The sequence below is a fragment of the Merops nubicus genome, unplaced genomic scaffold, assembly GCF_000691845.1.
Source record: "Merops nubicus isolate BGI_N331 unplaced genomic scaffold, ASM69184v1 scaffold23397, whole genome shotgun sequence".
NCBI classification, from domain to species: Eukaryota; Metazoa; Chordata; class Aves; order Coraciiformes; family Meropidae; genus Merops; species Merops nubicus.
The window spans coordinates 95013-118670 of NW_008622723.1; the positions used below are offsets into that span (position 1 = coordinate 95013).

The 23658-nt window shown below is 39.0% G+C and overlaps 1 protein-coding gene across 1 annotated transcript in view; it reads left to right on the top strand.

The window, feature by feature from the left end:
- Nucleotides 1-22157, top strand: part of CDH13 (cadherin 13) — a gene marked incomplete at its 5' end in the record, with an annotated part of 88167 nt that extends 66010 nt beyond the window's left edge. The window contains 3 exons of the mRNA XM_008944895.1: nucleotides 6122-6355; nucleotides 7656-7871; nucleotides 21850-22157. Of these exons, the coding sequence (XP_008943143.1) occupies nucleotides 6122-6355; nucleotides 7656-7871; nucleotides 21850-21857 (458 nt within the window). The remainder of the gene's footprint in view (nucleotides 1-6121; nucleotides 6356-7655; nucleotides 7872-21849) is intronic.
- Nucleotides 22158-23658: the final 1501 nt, after the last annotated feature.

A 23658-nucleotide genomic window follows, 5' to 3' on the forward strand; every position in this document is an offset into this window, starting at 1 on the left:
AATCTGACTATGATTCAAATGTAGTTATGGAAGTTTTAAGAGAGAAGGCTTTATTCATAATGGTTCAGAGGAAAGGTAATTGTGCCAGAAACTAGCAAACTCACATTCTCAAAGGCTTTTTTTTCCTTCTCAAATATATAGACAAATTGTTCTTATTATAATTGCTTGCTCTTTTTCTATCTGTGTAATTTTGCCAGCAAAAAAGTAGAAGCCGGAAAAGCTGAAATTGAGATTTCTGGGTTACACAAGTGACAGTGCAAGTGGATTAAAAACTGCTAAATGGTAAACCTTAAATATTCTAGTAAAAATTTTAGAATAAATTAATTTCCACTCTATCAGCTTAAGCACAGATCTATATGGCAATGGATACCCTATTGCTTGCTCTAGAAATTAAATGGCCTTGTAATTTCTGCATCATGGCACAGAAGGGCATAGATAATATGTATTCATCTGATGGTGCTGGAAGCTTAATTTAATAAGAAGAAATGAGTACAGGAGTCCTTTTACCATTCATAATGAACGTGTGGAAAGGGACAGCTCATGCTCCATTCTTCCTAAAATCTGTTCTGGTCTGGCCTCTCTAGAATAGTTCGTTTTACTTCTTTGGAAATTTAGTAATTATTGCCAGAATCCAAGACCATTGATGTTTTTTTTAAAAAAAAAAATCAAATTAACTTCCTTTTTGTCATTTTTATTTCTAATTAGATTTTGTTATGTAAAGACATTTGCAGAAATAGTCCCTCACTGTAACAACCAAGATACAAAACGTTAGTGTTCTAAATACAGAAGATTTCTCCTGTTTTGCTTTTGATACCATGAGGTGAACTTTCTAAATGTAAGTGAAAACATTGAGTCTCAGTGTCTCCTGGCCTTAACGCTTGGTGATTTGTGTCTGGCATTTTTCTTGTTAGTTGATTATCAATGCTTTGTTCCTTAGCTGTGCCACTACACAAATTATATTATTTACAAGTAATCTGACTTTTGTCTGATTTATTCAAAGCCTATTTTCACATAGCATGTGGAAATTTATTTTTTTGTGTGTTTGATTATCCTTGTTCTTCCTTGTGAAACTTGTTCTATTTTAGAACAAGTTTGGTGTCAAACATCAGAGAAAGAATCAAACTAGAGGGGAAAATATTTCTTGAGGATTTTCCAGTTTTCACAAGTTAAATAAAATTTTATTTGCCTGAACAAATATTCTTACTATATCCAACTTGTTTGGTTTATAATATTCTTTAAAACTTAAAAATATTAATATCCAATTACAAAAGAAAAAAAATAAACCTCAGTTATTCCAAAGAAGGATTTAAAAATTTCAGAACTCAGAAAGCTCAAGGTAGGATGGACAACATGAGTCTAATTCTCTGATTTTGAGTGGGCTTCTTTACCAAAGAAGATGATTTTATGTTTTAAGCAGCAATGTTCAAGCAATTGTTTTACGTGGATATGTTTTTAAGAACCTTTCCACTGCTTTGAGGAATATGAATCTTCATTTTCAACAAAAATCTAAACCCACTGTGATCTCAGACATCCCAATCTTGTCATTTTCTAAGTTCTGAATGTGTTTTTGAATGCTTGGAAAATGTTATCAGGGCCATTTAGGCTAATCTTGAGTTTGCTGCAAATGGGAAAGGGAAAGCTGGAAGAAAAGGATTAAATGACTTTATGACTATTTTTTTTTCTCTTTTAAATGCATTTAAATAACTCTTCCATCTTGAAAATGTTCAACTAGTTTAGAACATTGTTTCTGCCCAGCTCCTGTAAATACACACGCTGGCAATTAAACGTGGATGAATGGCTACTGTTAACTGCCCTCGTGCTCAGCTGTCCTCCTAGGACAGAACAGAGTGTCTGAACACATTAACTGTTGTGATTTCCACAACAAAGTGCCTGAATTGTTTCTCCCACTGTCGCTGTTGTTGATAGAGCTCAGCTAATGGAGAAAAACACTATTATTGAATGTGACAATAGCAGGTTGGCATGCCCCAGACACTGGTGTAGCCAGCGTTGTGTTCCCCAGGGCTTCCTCTGTGAACTCAAAGTGCTCCATGAAAGTCAAGCTCTGAGCTAAACCATACAAAAACAAGTTTCATATTAATAATGTGACTTTACATAGCTATTAGCATCTGCAGTGACTATTTTAAAGCTTCTTTTGATATGCCTGCACAAGAAATGGTAAGACACTGAGGCATGACTGTGGGATCTACTCATGCAGTGTGGATCCTTCTCTTTTATGATGCTAACAGTAGGAAGAAAAGATAGAAGTGCAACTGTGTTTACATTGTGCAATAAATGGGATGCTGTGTAGGCAACCTTCTGTCACATTATGAGTTTTTCTTTGGATACCCCTAAAAATTAAAGTTCTCAGCTTTCACTGACTTTTTAGAGTATTTGGCTTCCTATTGTGCAAGACATCAGACATCAGAAAACCTCACCTGCTGTGTGGCTATTCCTAACTTTACTTTTGCTGCCATTTCAAATAAATGAAAACTGTTGGTATTTCATTGTGAACTATTAGGAATGTCTTAATTCAGTTTCAAAGCAGTCCAGATACTGTCTTTAATTTCACGGAGCACAGCTCACCCGTATTAGAAATCTGTACACAACGGCATCACATTCCTGTAGGAAAAGCTAGAAAGTGGAACATGAAATGGCTCTTCGTGTCCACACAAATGTTCTGCTCAGATTTAATGCATCATCAGCCATTCAGCCATGTGATTGCTTGTTAGACATGCCATTTTATGCAAGTCTTGATACTTAAGAGAAATGTCATCTTAGTCCATGGTCATCATCATGCATAATTGGTATCTTTTAAGAAACTAACTACCTGATTGGCAGTCTCGTTTGAGCAGTTAGATGTCTAAATGCCATCATTGTTCCTATGGGAACTTTCTCAACTGAAACTCAATGCCAGTTTTCAAATTTCTTCACCATGTGTCTCTACAGAGGGCTTATAATTTAAGACTTTACACTAACAGTTCTAATGTGATTCTGCATGGCGTTTCATTAAAATTCAAGTATGCAGGAATAGATATATAGATAGTATCTGTTTCTATAATATTTCTTTGAAAGGATTTTTAAAAATAAAGTTAGCAACGTGGTCATTTATGCTCGTAGCTCTAAAATCCAATTTAATATCTACATTTTCTGGTAATATTCACTGCATTACAGAGCCTAGTTCCCAGACGACAGACCCCAGCATATTCTATGGCACTCTCTAACTCATAACATAGAATTACTTTTGTTAGTCTATTTTTCACCTGTTGCATTTTACAACAGCAGTAGCTATTGCCTAACTGGAGACTGCTATTAGCAGCTTTTATGCATTCTAATGCCAGGATATGAAGACATTACCAGTCCTGATCCAGTTCAGATAAGTGTATCATACATTTCCAACTGCAGCACGTTCCAAGGTCAATCTTTACTTTGCTAGTGTAGCCCATCAAAGCTCCAGCCCCCCAGACCCTGACGAACTCGAGAGATCTTACCTGCCTTTGGGTCTCATTGAAGATTACTTGACAAGGTTCTTAGTCTTGCCCTAGATTAAAATCAGGATCCAATATCAAGCTTTCACTTTCTTTCAATATTAAATCATGTTTCAGTCTGTTTTAGTAGCTTTTACATGTGAGTATTGCTGTTTCATTCATATGTTTGCCATAGCACAGTCACTGGTATGCCACTTGTGGAACCTTCAGCAGGACCATCCCAAAAGTCTCTAAAGGCACCTAAAGGTTCAGTGTTCAGCCTCAGGAGGAATGGCCAGGTCAGTTCAGTGACAAAAATGGGAGCAGAGCTCTTTTGAAAAGCTGCTCCCAAGGGCTGTTGGACTGAGACCTCTAAGTCTTGGTTTACACATTAATTCTGCATTCAGCTGCAAGACTTTACAACACAAATTAAGAGAAGCATTATTTCAGAATTAAAATACGCTATGGAAATCTTCCATTTCAAAACAAAAGCTGTCTAGAGATCATGGGATTTTTGAATTCTTTCAAACATGTAATTCTGACAAATTTATGAAAGCCATACATTCCCAATTGATATGTTTTGACCATTCTTCCTTGATTCATTTTTTGTTGGTGTTTTTATGACAGGCATGTTAACAAGCTTCAGTTTATGACCTTGACATTGGCTTATTTTTCTTTTGTAGGTCTTCATAAATCATGAAAAGATTTTGTTTAAATCATTACAAGTAAACCAGCTAGAGAATAAGTCATTGAAACGGACAGAAGCAATTTCCTTTCTCTCTATTTGTGTGTAAGAGTTGACTGGCCCATAAGGCTTACAAAAGAGAGTGAAACATTTGCATGGCAGAGAAAAATGCAGCCGTATCTGCATTTGACAAAATAACAGTACGTTCATAATGCTGTTGGCTTCTTAATTTCAAAAGGCAGATTTTAATATTACTGACTTCAGAGAAAGATAAGAAGGGCAGTGCCTAAGACATTATCAGTCCAGTGTGGAAATAATGCATTCAAAATTAAAGACAGCAGTTTAATTAAGTGCATGAAAGGCTGGCTTTTATGATCATATTTCAAATACTCGAATGTCTTTTCATCCATTCTGCAGTATGACTTTACTTAATAATATATCAAGAACAAAAAATGTATTGGAGTCTTTCTGCAAATTCAATTAGTCCAATAAAAAGTGAAAAATAATTTCTTTTTCATTAAAAAGAACTCAACCCTAACCCCTCTGATGACAAAGTGCAAGATGAGGAGTGGAGGAAATCTAAAGAACTATGAAAATTCTGCTTTTGTTACGCATTTATGTGTGCATGGAACAGATAAAGTGTCACCGTTAGTAACATTTGTTATTGAAAGGACTAATTGCATTCTGCTGCAGTTAGTAGTTTATCAGATCCAGACCACAGGGTGTGTCGTTCTCCCTTAGACTGTACTCTCAGTGCAGCAATAATTCCAGAGTTTATTGGGCTGCTATAGGCAGGGGAATTACGCTAAAGTGTACCTCTTTCAGTGTGGAACTTAAAACTACCCTGACACATTGCACTAGTGCTTTACAGGTTAAGTGCCACCTCTTGAATCCTTTCTACCTGCTGAAGGGTTTATAGCTAAGGGAAGTGCAGAGATCATAGATCTCGTGTAGTAAACCAGAAAAAAAAGAGAAGCACAAACAGCCCAGAAATGCAGCACTTCAAATGAGGCATTATTAAGTATGGTGTGCAATGAAGGCAGCAACGTGTGTTTGGAAGACTTTGAGATGAGGTAAAACAGGCTGGCAAAGGGATCTGTAGTGAGGTATTGAGCTTTCCACTGAAAGCAGTGGGTTAGTGGCTCAGCCATGGCACACATCTGTAGTGACTGAAAGTTATTACCACTTGTCAGCTCCTCTGTGACCTCTGTGAAATGAGGTGCTGGTCTCAGGCTGGCTCCCCGTGGGCAGACGTCTCTGTCACAAACACCTCCAGCCCCATGGCTGGTTTGTCACTCACAGCCATGGCACAAAGGCTTCCAGAGGTACCATGGTGAGTAAACAAGATCCTCACCTCTGGGCTGGTTCTTTCAGGTCAAAGCAGGCTGGCAAATAATTTGAGAAAGCTTGAAACTCCATTGCTAACACAGGGGGACGCTGGGTAAATAAAAGATCTCATTTTCCAGAGTTGGATGTTGACAGGTTTCACTTCTGCTGACATAACTAAATGTGGCCCTGAAGGGCTGGTGGGAAATGATCTAGTCCTGTTCTGTTATGGGCACCCAACACAACAATTGTTTCCTCTCTGCTGTCATTTTTCATCTTAGTTGTCTTATTCCTGATTCTTTTAATACTGTGCTGTCTATCTAGACGATGTTTCCTACTCTGTTTCTCTCAGTATGTGCTTATGAGCAGATTCTTTTCCAGATCTCTATTCACATCCTAATCTCATTTTAACTTCAAAATATTCCTCTCCCAGAGGTTTTTCAGAATAATTACCCATACTGTAGAGAATGAGACAGGCTGAATTCAGAAAACACAGCAACAAATTTACAATAGTGACCCATGTATTTAAAAGCAACAATTTTCATATAAGAGAGGCAAAAACTATACAAATTATTTCCCTTTGCAAGCATGCAGGTACAAGAAGAGCAAGTATGAGTTAATAAATATGTTTGGTTTTTTTACCTAGGTAACCCTCCTGCTACAGGTACAGGAACTTTACACATCACCTTGGAGGATGTCAATGACAACGTCCCATCCCTCTATCCAACACTGGCAAAAGTTTGTGATGATGCAAAAGACCTCAGGGTAGTGGTACTAGGAGCATCAGACAAAGACCTTCATCCCAACACAGATCCATTCAAATTTGAACTGAGTAAGCAGTCTGGCCCAGAAAAATTGTGGAGAATCAACAGGCTTAACGGTAAGTGTATTACTAATTTTTCTCTTATGGGTTTAGTCCTTCCACCTCTCCATCCCAGTGTGGTCATATTACATTGACCAAACTTTTCCCTGCCCAGTGTACTCACCTTGAGGCTGCCCATTGTGTGAATTCAGGAGCAGTTGTGCAAAGCTTTTGTGCTGGTTTTGCTCGGAGCAGCTGCCTGGTGGGACAGATTAATTGTCTGCATTTACTCTGAAAGATGAAATTTCTTCCCCTTCATATTACATTGACCAAACTTTTCCCTTTGAGCTTTGCACTAAAGAAGGGCTAGTAACAACTTACAGTTTTGTAAAGACTGACATATTTCATGGCATGGAATCTGTCTGGGATGCAGAAGGCTTTGCTATAGGATGGCATAAAACTTTTGTGGTGGCTTTAGCAACATACCTGAAAAACTTCCTGATTTTAAGTATTTGAACTCCTCACAAATAAAATACCCAAATGCAGCAGGACCATGCACAATTGGTAAGAGGATCAAAGCACAGGCTATACAATTTGCAGAAGGTTCATATGGCAAATTGTGGGCACACACATTTCTTTTTACAAGTGCTATATTTCTTTCTAGTGTAGATTATTTCTGTTTGTTTTCTAGCATGTATTATTCATCTCTGTCACTATCAAATCTTTCAGCAGTTCATTTCATATTCTTCTTAGAAAAAAACAAAGATGGATGTGATGTCTGTACCTGCCTGCAGGAGTCATTTTCTTTGCTGTCCTCTACACATGAAACCACCACTCTCTTAACCCCCCTAAAAGAGTCAGCAAACTCACGTTGGTACACCAGCTGTTGTAAACCACTGCTGCTCAGGTGGAGCAGATCTGTGCCTTGGAAGGGACATTGCCTCCCTTCACTGCCTCCTCAGTCAAACTGGGGAAGCTAAGCAGCTTTGCCTGTACTTCCCTGAAAGAAGGGTTTTTCTTTTGGTAAATAGATACATTCTTCCCTCTTGTGTTGCTTTGGGGATGACAAGCCTTAGCATTTCATTAGTGTATTAGTTTCCACAGGCAAATTCTGCCAACAGTTTACAGACCAAATAATGTATCTAAACAAAAGGGGCTCATTCAGTGGGTTTTGGAGTAAGTTTGCACTTAGCTCCCAGGCCATGAAAGCATTTCTGTACTGCCTCTTCTTACCACCAATTCTTCAGTCTTTTCCTTAGGGTGGTCTTGTTTTCTTCTTGATTTCCATGAGTAACTGTGTCGTGTCTGATGTTGTTTGCAGATTCCTCTTCCCTTCCAACCAACCACTTTTGGCTAATTGTCACCTTATCCTTTGCAGATACTCATGCCCAGGTCATCCTGCTTCAAAACCTGAAAAAGGCAAATTACAACATCCCAATCTCAGTGACAGATTCTGGCAAACCACCTCTGACTAACACCACAGAACTGAAATTACAAGTGTGTTCCTGCAAGAAATCCAAAATGGACTGCAGTGCAACTGATGCCCTCCATATCAGCATGACCCTCATCCTTCTTTCACTCTTCAGTTTATTTTGTAAGTCTCTTCCTGAACTGTAAGTAATGAACTATTATTTAGCTGCTCACTTGTATGCTGCACAAGAAAATCTGCCAAGGGAGAAGTTAAATTCATACATTGACATCATCATGCAGTAACTTTGGGATTTTTTTCCTGAGTGAGTAGCTGTAAGAAAGAGGGAGGGGAGGGTTTTTTCGTAGTCAAGAAATAGCAACGAATGCCTAGTTGTCAAATTAAGAAATAGAAGCAATAATTTTAAGAAGAATCAAAGAGAATTAGAGCTAGCATATGATAAACTAAGAAGTACCAGCTGTAGTAGCAGATTTGTGAGGCACTTTCTTTCATCTCTCCCCACTTGAATTCAATTTAAAAACAGAAACAGGAGATTAAAGGTGTTCTTGTAACAATAGCTGTTCTGGGTCACCATGAAAATGAGTACTGTCTGCTTCAATCTATTCCTCACTATAAAGTGTGCAAGCAACTGGAATATGAGGATCTTATTCAAGATTCTGGGCTTAGAGCCACCCAGAATTGATAATCTAATTGCAAGTCTGGGTTGGAGGGCAGAGAGAACTGATACATAAAGGAAGCTTCTGCTTCTGAGAAAGCTTCTTAAAAGAGACATGGAAAATTCCGAATTTGAATTGGAAGGAGGGGAAAAAAAAAGAAGAATCCACAATGCCTGCAGAGAAGGAATTCCAAGCTATGGAATCCCAACAGATGAGTCCCTGGCTTGTCCTGTGACTGCTTCTAGCAAATTTTTTTATGCAGTATTGTTTTGAGTTCCTTATATATCAAAAAGGAACAGCTGTGTCCTACAACTGTGATAGCAAATCTGTTATTCAAGGATTATTACCATCATTTTATGTTAGTAAATACATTGTATGGTGAATTAATACCTGAGCCATGGTGAAAGGCCTTACATTCTTGACGAGATAAAATCTACCATGAGGCAGATATAGAGGTCAAAGCAGAGGTAGTTTACACATCTGAAGCTTGGTGTATGTTTGATTACACAACTTGTCAGAAACTTTGTTTCTTACAGTATATTACTTTTATCCCAAAAGGTTAGCACGAAGGTCATTGTGAGAGAATTAGATCTGGCTAATGTTTGTGATGCTCTTTGAAGATAAAAAGGACTCTATAAATGCTAAGTGCAAATTCACATTCTCTGTTCCAGTCAGTGACATCTGAAGTATCTCATTGGCTTTGGTTCAGTTATTCTGGGTTTAGTCTGCTGGAACCAAACACAGACTTAGGCTGTTAGAAGTAATATGTTAAAAATATTTGATAGTACGTGTCACTATCACATCATTGATTCAAATATATTCTTGTTACCACTTCATAAATGTTGCTGGTGCTATACTAGCATAACTTCCACCCTGGAATTACTTTCTAATCTGACATGATTTGCACTTGAAATTTATTTACATTAATGCATCTAACTCAGAATACAATGAGGTAGATAAAAGCTTTTGGTTTTTTTTTAAGTAATCATGCTGCTTTCTCCTAGCCCACAAAGGAGTCTGTTCATTTCCCTTGCACTGAATGATAAAAAGCAGTTCTAGGTATTGGAAACCTCTTCTTGAGCTGCTCTCCTTGACTATAGATCTTCTCCAGCGCCACTGTGGGCAGAATACAGACCCCTGGCACCTGAGTGGGGCGTGGTGCTCTCAATGACAGAGGGATTCCCCCTCCTACTGTAGAAGAATAAATAGCACTGAAGGGTCTTTATGCTGTGAAACAACACAAACATGCCTAGAGCCTTTCTGCAACCTGACGTTTGTTCAGGGTACTGTAACAGGTATGGAGAGAGCTGGCATTTTAAACAAAGAGTGGGGTAAGATTACACACGTAATCTGCCAGCAGTATAATGTTCCAGTCTGCTGCCTGAGCAATAAAACCACAACAAAGAGAAACAGTGGGTGAGCTGAAGGGAAGGGGAAGGACAGGTCTCCCTCCTGGGACAGCAGCTGTTATACACAGTTGTGAGTGAGACCAAGCACTCCACAAATAGACTGCAGCATGGAGACACCTAATCCTCAACACAGGACTGGCTTTTGTTGTTGTTTTTTTTTTTCTCTCTCAAATTTGCTGCTGTTCAGCTGTGTGATTTGGGTTCACCCAGCCCCACGGAGTGAGGTAGGTATCCCATGGCTGGTACAGGTACCTAATCATGTTTATGCAAAGCCAGCAAACATAACGACTTTCACAACCATTTTCCTCAGGTGTAAATGACTACATGGAGGCATAAAAGAATGAGGCCAGGAGCTGGTTAAAATACTGTGGTTCTGTGTTTGAACTTCTGGAAAACGTGCTGGTATCACTGAGTTCCCAATTCATTCTCACACGTAGTTTTTTTATATCTGCGATTAGTTCCATTGCAATGTTTTGTATACTCCAAATATTTATCAGAGTAATCAAAGATTACGATGCCATAAACACAAAGAGAACTTTAGTGCTTATTGAACAGATGAAACATCCCATTTCTAGTGGCAAGTTATGGGTTTAATTTTTGCAAAAGCCCTTACATGCCTCGCTTTGCTCCCAATGTTTATGCTTTATGAGGCTCTTGTTCCTAGGAGGTAAATCCTTCAGTCAAATGAACTTTGTTATTCATGCCAAAGTATTTCTTTTTGTATTTGACATCTGGTGTGAGGATAGATAGTCCTGTGAAAGAGCTGTTCATGGTAAAAATGCCCTGCGTGAATCTCCTCCCCCTACAAAACACCTTGGGATTATCATTTAAATGGTGCAATCCTTATCTGTCCTCAGAATACGTGCTTCCTTTGTGAATCATGGAAGGAGTCATATGTGGTAGATTTCTGAAGTATCTGAGCCAGTATTCTGAAGAGCTTGATCAAAACTGTAATGCATGCAAAAAGCAGCAGTTTCCTCTGTTCTGCAGCTGCCCTACTGTGTGCAGTATATTGAGGGGAAATGGGATCCAGACTGCAGGGCTGCCCACAGCCTTTGGAAAGGTAGATATACTTGGAACAAGGGAAAAAAAAAAAAAAATTAGGAGTCCCTGTCCCAGAAATAGAAAATATAAAATGCCAAATTGTATGGGCAGATTTTGCAGGTTTTCCACGACAAAACAGTAAGGTGTTTGGTGGAATGAAAAGGCAGTAAACAGAATTGGTTGGAAAAAGGAGCTGCTTTGCATATTTTGTGCTTAACTTATTAGCGCTGAGCACTGATGAAGGCAAGCTGGAAAGTTGAATAGTGCACAGGTACAGGACTTTTCAAAGTTATAGTTAATGCTGACAAATATTGGAAAGAATATTAAGTCTGATGTGTCATTAATGCACCACGTTTAAGATGAGACCTAGTGTCATGCCATCCTGTCCTCTGTCAGCTTTTCCCAGCCACTGCTGGAGATAAGATAGAACCAACGACATGGAAGAGTAAGTTTTCCTAAGGAACTTGGTCAGAAAAAGCTGAATCAAAGTCACACATCAAAGAACTTTTAGGAATTAAGTTACATACAGGTGACTGAGATAACAAAACAAGCTAAAAAAGACCAAGATAAAAAAATGTGTATATTGTCATAATACAGTTGGCACCAGGCCCAATGGGAGACTGGGAAAGTATTCTAGCTGGCAGAATTAAGCTTTATATCAATTACAAATTATTTATATTATTCTTATTTAACAGAGTATTTGAATTCCGGACTTTTGATTTGACAATAATTATTTCACTTAATTGCGTAATCAAAGAATGATAATTGCATTTCATATTTCCATTTATATTCTACCAACATAAAAGACCACATTAGATTCAGATGTGTGGGATCAAGGGACTCAAAGAACCAAAGGCACAACAGTCATGTCCTGAACAAGCTGAATTCAGAACAGTTCCATTAATAGCTGTCATACTAGCTGTAGTATTTTATTTACATTTCCTTGTTAGAAAAGGATTGGACTTTGAACACTTCATGTTAAACAAAATAAAATAAAATTTTAAAAAATACGTCTTAGATGGCTGTCAAACATTGACCTAAAGCTTCTCTTTGTTAACCTGGCCAGTGGACTACAAAGTTGTAAGTTGATTCGAGCTTAAATAAGTAAAATGTTCCATTATTATGAACAAAAAGTAAGGTGAGAGGCTTAGGGGAAAATACTGTTATGAAGAAATTAAATAAGCTGGAGGTGTCTACATTGAAATTAATTTGTTAAACTGAGGGGGAAAGGCCTCAGGTGTGCTGGAAAGCAGAGGCTCACACAGATGTCTGCACTGTGATTGCAAAGAAGCCTTAGAGATACCCCTGAATTCGACTGCCTAATAATTTTCATTAACTTTTCCTGTTCCAACGCCTGCTGTCCCACACCATTTTCTGACTGGAGGAATGCAGCTACAGGGTCAATATACAAAAGGTCTTCTTTTTCTTTTTTTTTTTTTCCTCCTTAAAATTATGTATTTGGTATTAAACCATTACAAAAATGCAAATAATATTAAACTGGTGCATTTGAATTTACCTGAACATAGTCAGCCAGAGTTAAACTGCAGTGTTATCTTTCATCTAGTTCATTTCTCAGAGCAACAGGAGCCTCTGTAGCTCTTGTGTATCCTCTGATACCTGTGCAGGAACACTGAATGTCTGAAGACTGAAGAGATGAGTTCTGGAATGGCCTAAGACTGAGACAAATCATAGCAGGGTTCAGATGGAAATGACCTTTAAGGTCATTGCTCTTTCCATTACAAGTGCAGTTTTGTTACCTGCAGATTTGCAGTTTTCAGCCCTTATTGTGAGTTACTTGCAGACAATCAAGTAGTATATATTTTTTTAGGGCTCAACTACTGTTTAGTTTTTACAGTAGGATATTTTATTTTTCCAAGCAAAATAAGAAAAAGTTTGTCACAGTTCTGTATCTGGTTCACAGCAGTGGCATTTAATTTTTTTTTTTAATCAATTTAATTAACAAGACTAGGAAAGTTTGCAAGGTAAAGTCCCATTTCTGAGAGCAAAATATCCCTGTACAGGCTAAAAATTCAAAAACTACCAAGAAGATGGGGAGAGTTTTGCTGTGAAAGATGGCTTGTTGGGGTTTTTGCACTTTCATAATTTAAGTTGTAGTTAAATTATACCACCTCCAGTTCAATCACCACCATGGTCACCACCTCCAGCCCCAGTCACCATGGGCAAGCTCTCCATGCCTTGGGCATCCCCTGGCACAGCAGAAAGGGAAGAATTTGTGCAAACCCAGTTTGTTCTCCTGGCACTGTTTCATTTTTTTGCATTTCTTTGGGCACGGATAGTTAAAATCAGTTAAGTCAGTTTTGATTTCATGTTTTTGGTGCTGAACTGGTTGAAATAAAATGACATTAAAGAAGCAGTTACATATTTAAAGGCAGAGATTGCTTGCACTGGAATTTTCTCTCATGGAAATGAATGGAAACACTTCTCCCAGAATTAAGGCCTGAACTCTTTTAAATTTCACATCCTAAAACCAATGTCCACGATTGCTCTAACACTTATTATCTTTGTTACAGATGCTTTTGTTCATAGTAATATTATTGTCGCTGCTAAATTACCAGTGAATATAAATGCTTTCTAAAATGTGTATAGGAGACAGTTACCATTGTTATTTGTATCCTTGAAGACTTTGGTTGATTAGACTGTAGTAAGGAAAGGATGGTTTGGGGGTTAAGGGATTGCATTCAGACTGAGACAGTCTGGATTTGAATCTCACTTCTAATGTGGACCTCTGTGTCCATTCTGCTAATTTCTGTGCAGATGCACCCAGTCCTGCAGTTTGTTGTGCAGCTGGCTTTGGGAGCCCCCATAAACTTACTATCCTTGAAGATTTTGGTTGATTAGACTGTAGTAAGGAAAAGATGGTTTGGAGGTTAAGGCATTCAAACTGAGACAGTCTGGATTTGAATCTCACTTCTAATGTGGACCTCTGTGTCCATTCTGCTAATTTCTGTGCAGATGCACCCAGTCCTGCAGTTTGTTGTGCAGCTGGCTTTGGGAGCCCACCTAAAGTTAATGGAGCTTGAAATGGCACAGAAGTCCACATGCATGCACGTAATTGGAGCCAGGATGTTTATATACTCACTCATAAAGACATGACAAACAGGAATACCCTCAAATTATACATCAGCATATTTAAAGTGTACTTAATGACATTGCATTTTATTGAGTCAATTAGGTGGGAAATGGCATTTTACACACATTTTAAACCATCCAAACGTGTTCCAGAAATGTAGACATGAAAAAAATACGAGAGTTTGGAAGATGCATGTTTGGAATGCAAAAGAGAAAAATGTTGCTAGCAAACACAGCTCCTTCCCTAAGAGCTGTAACACTGCTCCTGATGGTCATTCTGCAGACACAAAACGAGCATGTGAAGAGAGTGCCTTGATAGACCATTCAGTGTTGTCAATTCAAATGAGCATTTTATGTTTTCATTTTCTCAACAGCAACTGTTGATGTGTAATATTTTGTATTTCTTTTCTGAGCAACCTCTTAAATCCATATAAACATATAACTTCAGATAGTTAACATCTGAATTGTTCTGGAGTGAAATAGCACTTAAAAAAAAAAAAAAAAAAGACCAGTTCCAATATTTTTCCTGTCATTAATGGTCACTGTACACCATGGGATTTTTGTTTCTTTTAGCTGCCTCTGTTCTGGGAGATTTCCCTACTCTATAAAATCCAAACACCTCAGAACCTGCTCTGTGCAGGCAGCTTGCTCTCCTGCTTCAGATGAGGTATGTGGTATGTGGGCAGATTTGTTGTGCCTAAAGGTTAGATGATGTTGCTTTTGCTTCTCTGCTAGACAGCTCATACTTAGAAAGTCCTTTCAAATGCCATTGGTGTTTGCAGTATTTTCAGACTACAACTCAAAGCCTTACTTTAAGCATACCCTTCATGTGTATACGTCGTTGCGTGGTGCTTGTGTGAGCTGTCATGCTTTTGAGTGCTTCTTGGAAATTCTGAAATAGCTTTACATCAACATAGCCAAACCTGGCAATTTTCTAATCTGATTTTTCCTTTTCCATAGCCTCTGAGCATACTCCTTTCCTCTCATTTTTATTCTTCCTCAATAAGAGTTTTTTTTTTAGATTATACTTTTCGTATTCCAAGCTGAGATTAATATATACCTACAGAGCTGAATGTGTCTGGACTATTTAAGTTCATGTTCTGCTTATTAAAAACTGATAGTAAACTGGGCTGTACTGCTGTGGAAGATGAGATCTGACTGCTTGAGCAGATTTACATTGCTTCAGAAGTCTGGTTAGCTGTTACATTTGATGCATTCCTTTTTCAGCACAAATATGAAACATTAGGAGATTTGTTCAGTGCTACTATTACATAACTACTTATTTATTTTACTAGCTGAATATTTTCAACTGTTCTGCTGAATTTACCAGATCAGAGCAATGAGAAAATATACTTCCAAAGTGCAGGCAGTCACTTCTGATGCTGTTTTGTTTTGAAAGAACTGGAAAGGCATCTATTTCCTCCTGGCCAAGTGAAGGTGCCATTGCTTTGGCAAAGTATCCCACTGAGATTTATATCAATTAAATATAATAATAGTCTGGGACGTTTTAGCTGCTTTACGCTAGAAACCAGCCCCAGCCCCAGTAGATACTTCATGTCTGTAGTGAGCAGGAATTGAGGGTTTGCTAGATAAACGTAGCACAGCACCAGACTGGGCAGCACATGTCTAAGCCAACACAGGTAGTCTAGTTCTTCTGAGGAGCTTTTCTCTCAGGCAGCGCTCCTCATAGGCACACACGCTTTGCACTTCAGGAGAACAGCCCGTTACCCAGCAAGTATTTTTTTCTCTATGGCAAAGAAGTGGTGATACAGAAACAAGGTTCCCACAGGGAGAAAGGGCCTTGCCAGAAGTCAGAAAAGTAGAAGCACTTTGGTGTAAATCAGCACTGCCTCAGATCTGCCAGTTAAATAAGTTAGCAGTGTGAGAGACACTCTTGGAAACACCATCTGCTGATGTCAGACAGACACCCTTTGAAAATTGCTTCAGCTCAGGCAACTTATTCCCCTGTGCAACCTGATTAGTTTGGATTGGCATCTTTCTCCACTGTCTAGCCAATTTTGGCCAATTACAGAGCACGTGTCAGCATTTTAGCCCCTGAAGGCAAATATTGACATTGGTATATGAGAGCCTACTGGAGCTTTGAGTAGAATTAGGAGACACTCCTTTCACAAACACAGCACTAATGCCTACTGTATTTCCTATCATTAAGAACTCTGAAGTAATTTCCTCATGTAAATGGAAAACAAATCATATGTGATGTTATAAGCTACAAATTTTCAGGATAAACTCATTTACCTCTCTCTTCCTTATAAACTTTTCCAGAATGTATTAATGATCAGAGATACCACTAATACCTACTGTTATTCCTGGCACTAACCCCCAATTTTATTAGTTGCAGGAATAAGGGCACATAGTATCTGCCTGGGGAGAGCAGTTTCAGTCTTTCAAATTCAGTGAGAGCTGTGGTGAAAAGATTTTCTTCTCTCTTTGAGAAGACAATACCAGGGTAGTCAAAAAACAGTGACCATTAGATTCTGGCACTTGCAGCAAAGCCTAGACAGTGCTTTGGGCCACTGAAGAGCTCACAGAAGAGCATAGCTACTAACTGATTATTTTACACAAAAGTGTAAAATATTACAGTTTGTAGGCAAATGGTGCAAACACTGTGACATTTTTTGGTGTTGAAAGCTACCCATGAAAAATCAACCAGTGATGCTCATGAAAAGCATTTATGTTCTTCTAAGTAAGTTCTATGTGAAGGTTAAAATAATAACTGTGTATCTAATTAATGTCCTTTTATAGATGGTAAAGCCAGGAAAGAAGTAGTTGCATGTTGATTAGCTGCCTAATCAGAAACATGGTTCTGATCTCTTCTACCATTTTCACATTACCTCTCTAACATTGCTGAGGTTTCGATAAAATCCATGATGTAATGTAGACTTTAATTATGTGAAGATTAATGTAATATTTCTGATGAGAAGGTAATTGAAAGAAATGGAGCATGCATGAGTTGAACTTCAAAATCCAGCTGCGTTCACTCTCTCCTCTATGCTAAATGGGAAGCAGAGGATGAATGTATTGTCATTAAGTCAATATTACAGGCACCTTCTTTTAGGTAGCTTGCTCCTTTTCCAAACCAACTCAGAATCCAAACCCCCACGACTAGATGACAGTTCAGATCTGTCCTGTGGAGTTTGCCACCAATATCTACAACTCTTTTGACCTTCCAAATACAGCTGACATCAAAAGACTTTGGTAGGATTAGAAAGAGATTTTTGTTCCATTCTGGTTTCTACATCATAAATCTTCCAACCCTAAACTGCACACTTAGACCTATGTTCCTACAGCATTATTGTTCTCCATAGTATTACCTCCAGATAAACGTGTACAGTGTTTGTTTGTCAGCTTTCCTGACCATCACAAGCAAACATCATCTTCCAGTGCCAAAGTACTAATGCAATGGGCACCATCTGTTTGTGATAACGAGCTGTTTCCTTATCTGAGACCCATTAACTATAATAGTAATAATTAGACAGCAAGCACATAAAAATAACCCTGCCTCTTTCACTGTTATCTAACGATTTGACTGTTATCTTAAGAGGAATGTGGCTGAATGGATCTCTGGAGTGTCGAAGAGGTAAAGTAGAGGAGAACTGTGAGATAAAATTGGTGAAGCTCACATTAGAGACTTCAGTGAGAGTGATTTCTGGAGAAAGAAGCTGCATGTAGCTATGCCAGCTTTATGCTGCATGTGCATTCTCTGGGTACCTTTGGGGAAAGGTGGGGGGTGGCCACGTGAGGACCGCAATGCCCACACCACCCTTGTGGCTTTCATGCCTGCAGCAAAGTACTTCTTGTAGGTTGGCAGAAATCATGTTTGAAACAACACGGGGTGTGTAGTAATTCTGGAGTGCTGAGACAAGCTGTAGAGAGAATGTTGTTCTTAACAGCCAATACAATGAAAATAAAATAATTGCTAGGGATAATGATCATTAGTGTACAGTTCTAAACCTGCCAGGCACAGGCTTACCCTACAAGAGATATTTAGCATGGATCAGCAAATGTGCTCTTTGCACACATTATTTGTGCATTTTATGTTCACAGCATTCCTGAAATACTAACATATTTCATGTGCTGTTGCCAGCTGCAAGGTTTAAATCCTGAAAGATATAAAATACACAAGAATGGGCAAAAAAAGCCCCTCCAAACACAACCACACTGAGATCAGTAGGTAAACAGTAGAAGTCAGTAGTCTGTAGATTTGCTATTTAGAGAGGGGACTCAAATAAGAACCAGACTCTAATAACTGGGCAGTGTGTGCATATTTCTGGAACTTTCATTTAGTCCTCCTTTAGCAGGAGAATAAAAACAATAATAATAATAATAACAATAATAATAATAACCCCACCCATATAAAAAAAACCTGCAATTTTTACACAGAAAACAATAATGAACATTGGTGATTCAGATGGGAGACCAGAGAGATTTTAAATATGGGCCAGTTGCTTGTCAGATCCCCAAAATCTTTACAACAGAGCAGTCCTGTTGATTCAGCAGAGCTGCTTAAGTTAATCACTGACATGTCTGCACAGTACCTTGGTTGTCCTCCATTAAACAAAACAAAACCAAACAAACAAAAAAAAAACCCCTGCAATTTCTACACAGAAAACAATAATGGACATTGGTGATTCAGATGGGAGACCAGAGAAATTTTAAATATGGGCCAGTTACTTGTCAGATCCCCAAAGTCTTTACAACAGAGCAGTCCTGTTGATTCAGCAGAGCTGCTTACGTTCATCACTGAGTTGTCTGCACAGTACCTTGGTTGTCCTCCATTTCCAAGCAATGTTTGGAATAAGGTAATGCCTTTAACACAGCTTCAGTTAAGACTGGTAAAAGGGCTGAGCTGAATTCCTAGTAGTCTTGTCACTCTTTGTCTACGCCAAGATTTTTTGTAGCTGTGTCAGCAAAAGCAAATGTTAAGGAGACAGCAGTTTATGGAAGCTCCTTCTATTGCATGGGGAAAGCCTGGAAGAAACTCCAAACAGGTTTCTTCTAAAACATGTTAATGAAAGGTGCCACCATGGGCTATGAATGAGAGAAGAACCAAGTCACGTAGGGATAATCCAGGAAAATATGTGTGGTAGGGAAGAGACCATGAAGGAGTCAGAGTAACAGAAGCTTTCTCCAAGTGGCAGCCTAGGAAAACGCTCTGTGCAGCAAAAGGCTGACAGGATGTGAGTACAGTAGCTTGAATTTGTCAAGGGCTGCAAAAAGATGCTGCAAAGCTGCTAACTGAGGAGAGCCTGGGTAAGAGATTTAGTTCCCTGAATTGCTAGAAAAAGCCCTTTGGGAAGATGTGTGAAAAAGATTCTTCTAGATTAAGACATAACCCACATGTACAGACCTAGAAAGGAGATTCAATGACAAAAACCTTCAGTTTGTTTCTGGTTTTAGGCTTGAATAAGAGGCAGGATGATAGTGCTGTCCTGAGCAATCGAAGGAAGAACTAGAAGGGTTTGCTATAAGGGAAAGATTTAAGAGCTCAGTTTTAGCTGTGCAGAGCTGTCAGCTAAACACTGAAAAGGTATCAGAGGTCGACATTTCAGTCTAAATGGAAGAGCAGGCAGAGAGAGTAAGCTCTCTGAACTGTCAGCACTGAAGTGATTGCTGAACATGTATGGTGTCACAGGGAAGGGGAAGAAATTAAAGTGGGGAAAAAACTTTCCCCAGAAACCTGAGACAGCGGGAATGAGACAGGAGGACACACTGGAAAAGTGATTAGAGAAATCATGGTAAACTGACAGAAGAAGTCACAGGAGCCAAGGGAAGTACCAGACTTCCAGGCATGTGATTAAATGGGTTCAAGGCAACTGATAGGTCAGAAAGGATGAAGCTGAGAAGCAATTTCAGTAGAAAGAAAGTCTAGACAGGGACTGATTTGAGATGAAAGGGAGATGAAGAGGCAGGCAGGGTAACAGGCAGAATCAGAAGCATGCTTATATTGTGAGAGGGAGAAGCTTGCCTTCGGGAGATAAAACACAGGCATAAGATAAAGTACATCCATAATTAAAGCTGAGCTAACAAGAATTAATATATAGTTTGCTCAGAACTAGTAACATTCATTACATGTGTCAATATTATGTAAAATATACAAGCTTTTCTTCAGGTCTGCACATTAATCATCATATATTGCCCTTTGTTTACAAGCTGTTGAAGTAGTCACTAGCCGCTTGAGTTTGTGTGATATGTATAAATTCTGTGCTGACAGATTCCTCTGGTGAAGTTTCAGCCTAGTGATTGCTCAGAAATTCAGTGCTACAGCTGCTGTTCATTCATCACACACAAGTGCCTGTCCTTAGGAGGAAGACCTCCAGGGATCTCCTGAAGATTCAGAGTAGCTTTGCCAAGTCAAGAGCTGGTGTTATTGCCTTTGAGTCAGGATTGAACAAATGCCCTTTAATGACACCAAACTTCATTGTGATCTGGAAATGCTACTTTTCAGATGGTCTGTGAGATCAGGATCCTGAACTCCCGCTTTCCACTGCCCCAGGAGATCAAGATGTTTGTGAGAATTTCCTCCTAGTTGGAATCTCTGATCCAAATATATCCAAAGTTTCCTAGTTATGATCTCAAATTTCCTTTATTTAAGTCTAGATACTAATACTGTGGCTAGACCTTTTATTAAGACAACATGCTAAAAATCCACATGCCAATTGATTTCAGACTGTATCTTATCAGAGAAGTGACTCTTCTCACTTCAGTGAGCCCCATGCACCCATCAGTCCCTCTATGGGTTCGTATGCTTGCCTCAGTTCCTGTACTCACCTTTGTTTAGCAGAACAGAGGTCGTGCTGCAGGGGAAAGGACAAGCTGCTCGCTGCTGTTCAGGGGCCTGCCTTGCTGGGTAGTCCATTTGGACAGGTCTCTAGCTGGAAGAGTTGCATACTGGAGTCAATTCAAATAATAACAAGGCAGAAACAGATCAAGTAAAATAGCCTCATTGATAATTATAGGAAACTTGATTTGCCCACAAAGAAAAGCAGATAATTAAAAATGAGTCAAAGAGCACAACCCAGAGTCTAATAATGACCATAATGTTACTGTTTATGCTGCATGTGTTGTGACCAAACTATCAGTATTGCATCACTGAAGTGTACAAATGCCATGGATGTTAGAGAATCATTTCCTGAGTGTACTAGGCTGTATTTGTGAGAGGAGACAGATCAAATTTAGCTATTTTGCTAGTATTATTCTTACTATCCTGATGTGTTTTTTACTGCAAAGCCAAATATTTGTGATCTACTGTTGTCTAAGTGAAATTGGAGGAAAGTGACCTGTTAGCTATGTCTAACCTTACATTTATTCCAAATCTCTGGTTTTCTTAACTTATTACTTTTTTATTATGAGTGCCAATCTAAAATAGGTAAAATACTTCAAGCTGTGATGATACCTTCACTTTATTTAGAAAAAATTAGTTAGCCCACATAAGATTTATAACTCTGTAGCACCATTAATATGATGTGCCAGCTCTTTGAGTCCCTGGTACGTTCACAATCTATAGGGCACTATAAATGTGTTATTTTTTAAAAAGCTACTGTTTGTTTGCTCTGTGGTTGTCAGTGTGTGTGCACACGGGGAGTGACTCTCTGGCACTTTCCGTACACTCTTGCACTAACATAAATGATCAAGGTGTCAAATGGGGAGAATCAGGCCCTGGCTTGAGATCTATGCTCAGACCTCTGCAGTACATCTGCCTGAACTGCACTACAAAGGTCTCTGAATACCCCAGGGGACATTTTGGGGTTTCCTCTTGGAGTTTTCTGTCTTCGCAAATAATTGCTTCTGAACCTGGATAATTTGTATTTAATTACTGACAAACGCTGATGCACTCAATCAGTAATTTGATTGGGGCAAAAACGAACAAGTGGAAAGATACAGTGATGAGTGTAGTAATAATCACACCCATTTCCTATCGTTTAGGTCTGTAAGAACTCCTGACACCTGAAGCTGTCCTACCGAGTTGCCATGGCAACGAGAAAAAGGAAACCGTCAGATCTGAAGATTGCAGTTTACAGTTACTGTTCTTCACTACTAGGCCTCAGTTGCTCCAGATTCAGTTTAATTTGCAGCCTCACTTAATCTGTCCAACTCTCCACTGGTGTTTGACAGCCTCTGCCCTAACTGCCGTTTATGAACGGATTCCTCTTGCAAGACGCAAGGTTTATGAGAATTTTCTCTGAATGTTAAAAGACCATGACATCTAAACCGGACCTTGGGGGAGCAGAAAACAGATTGACTCCATTTTTTTAATATCTGTTGACTTGTTGCTATTCAACTGTTCAGAAAATATTTTGTCTGTGGGTTAGTATTTGTATATGTATGAGTGTATGTATATATATATATTTATATAGAGAGAAGAGCTATAGGACAGGTTTAGCTTTTATACAATGTTCATCTGAAGCGTGCAAGAGACAAAGCAAAACAACAGAGCCACAGATGAATTGTAACTATTCTCCCATGGCTAAACCTGCTGTACTTGCTGTTTCCAGTGTGGCCGGGAGGAGAGAGCCTGTTGCAAATGCACCGCTACAGCAGCCACGTTGTTGGCACGAGTAACACAGGCCCAGGGCTCTGCAGTGGCTTGCACCTCAGGTTCAGTGAAGGAGGAACCCACCTCCTGCCTTGTGTCTGACCCCAGCTGCTCTCCTTAGGGCCCAATGGAATTGGGGGGTTCTGCCGAGCTCGGATGGTGGCAGCAAGGGGAGCGCTGCGCCTGGTGTCCGAGGGGCTGTTGGCAGCTTCCCCCATGTCCCTGCAGATTACTATTGGCTGGGGCACTTGAAATTTAAGCCTTTCATCTGCTCTGCAGACACAGTTAAGCAGGTGGATGTCTGCCTATGAGGAGCTGATTGGAACAGCAAAAGCAAAGTATTTCTGGGAAGCACTGGTCCCTCTCTCAGCCCCTGCGCAGCCGACGCTACGCACGCAAGCGCGAGGAGGAAAACAGGTGCCCTGCTCTATAAATATAATCACAGATATATAGTTTTGAATATATATATATATACATACATACACACGTACACACAGTTTCCAGTTAAGAGTACCAAGAGCATTTTTTTGTGTGTGTAAATTTACCACACTTGTCTGCAGACATGGAAAGAAAGGGTGTTCGTTATATATGAATATGAATCCTTTTTTATTCTGTGAGCATGTAAGGCTAAAAAAAACCCTTCTAACTGTATCAAGATGATCACCTTGTTAATAAATTGTAAATGCTCCATCAAAGCTCACACCAAATTTTTATAAAATTAACACGAAAAGTATACTAGTGACAGACTGTGGCTTTTATTAGAGCTTGCCAGTAACTAGGGTAAGGTAAGTGTCTTAGAATATTTTAATAAACTTGCTTATTTAAAGTTGAAACAAGAAAGCTTCCTTATGCAATAGAACTTTGCAGCTGCATTCTTTAGTTAGCATTTTTACAGTACTTCTGAGTCATACTGTACGTTGTCTTTCCTACAGTGAGATTATGAGCATATCTTCCACACCACGTCTATGTTTTAATAGTAAAGCTTTTTGGAAGCATTAAAAAGTCCAGACATACATTTAGTTTTCCATAATGCTACACTAGATATTAAATGTGTGTTGGTGGTTAAAAATTGCTGTACAATAGCTTTTCTCTGACTTCCTGTATTGTACCAAATATGAAACCGGTCTGATTTTTTTTCTTTTTTAATCAAAAGGACTAATAACAACAGCAACAGAGGAGAAATTAGTTTGTGTTGTGAG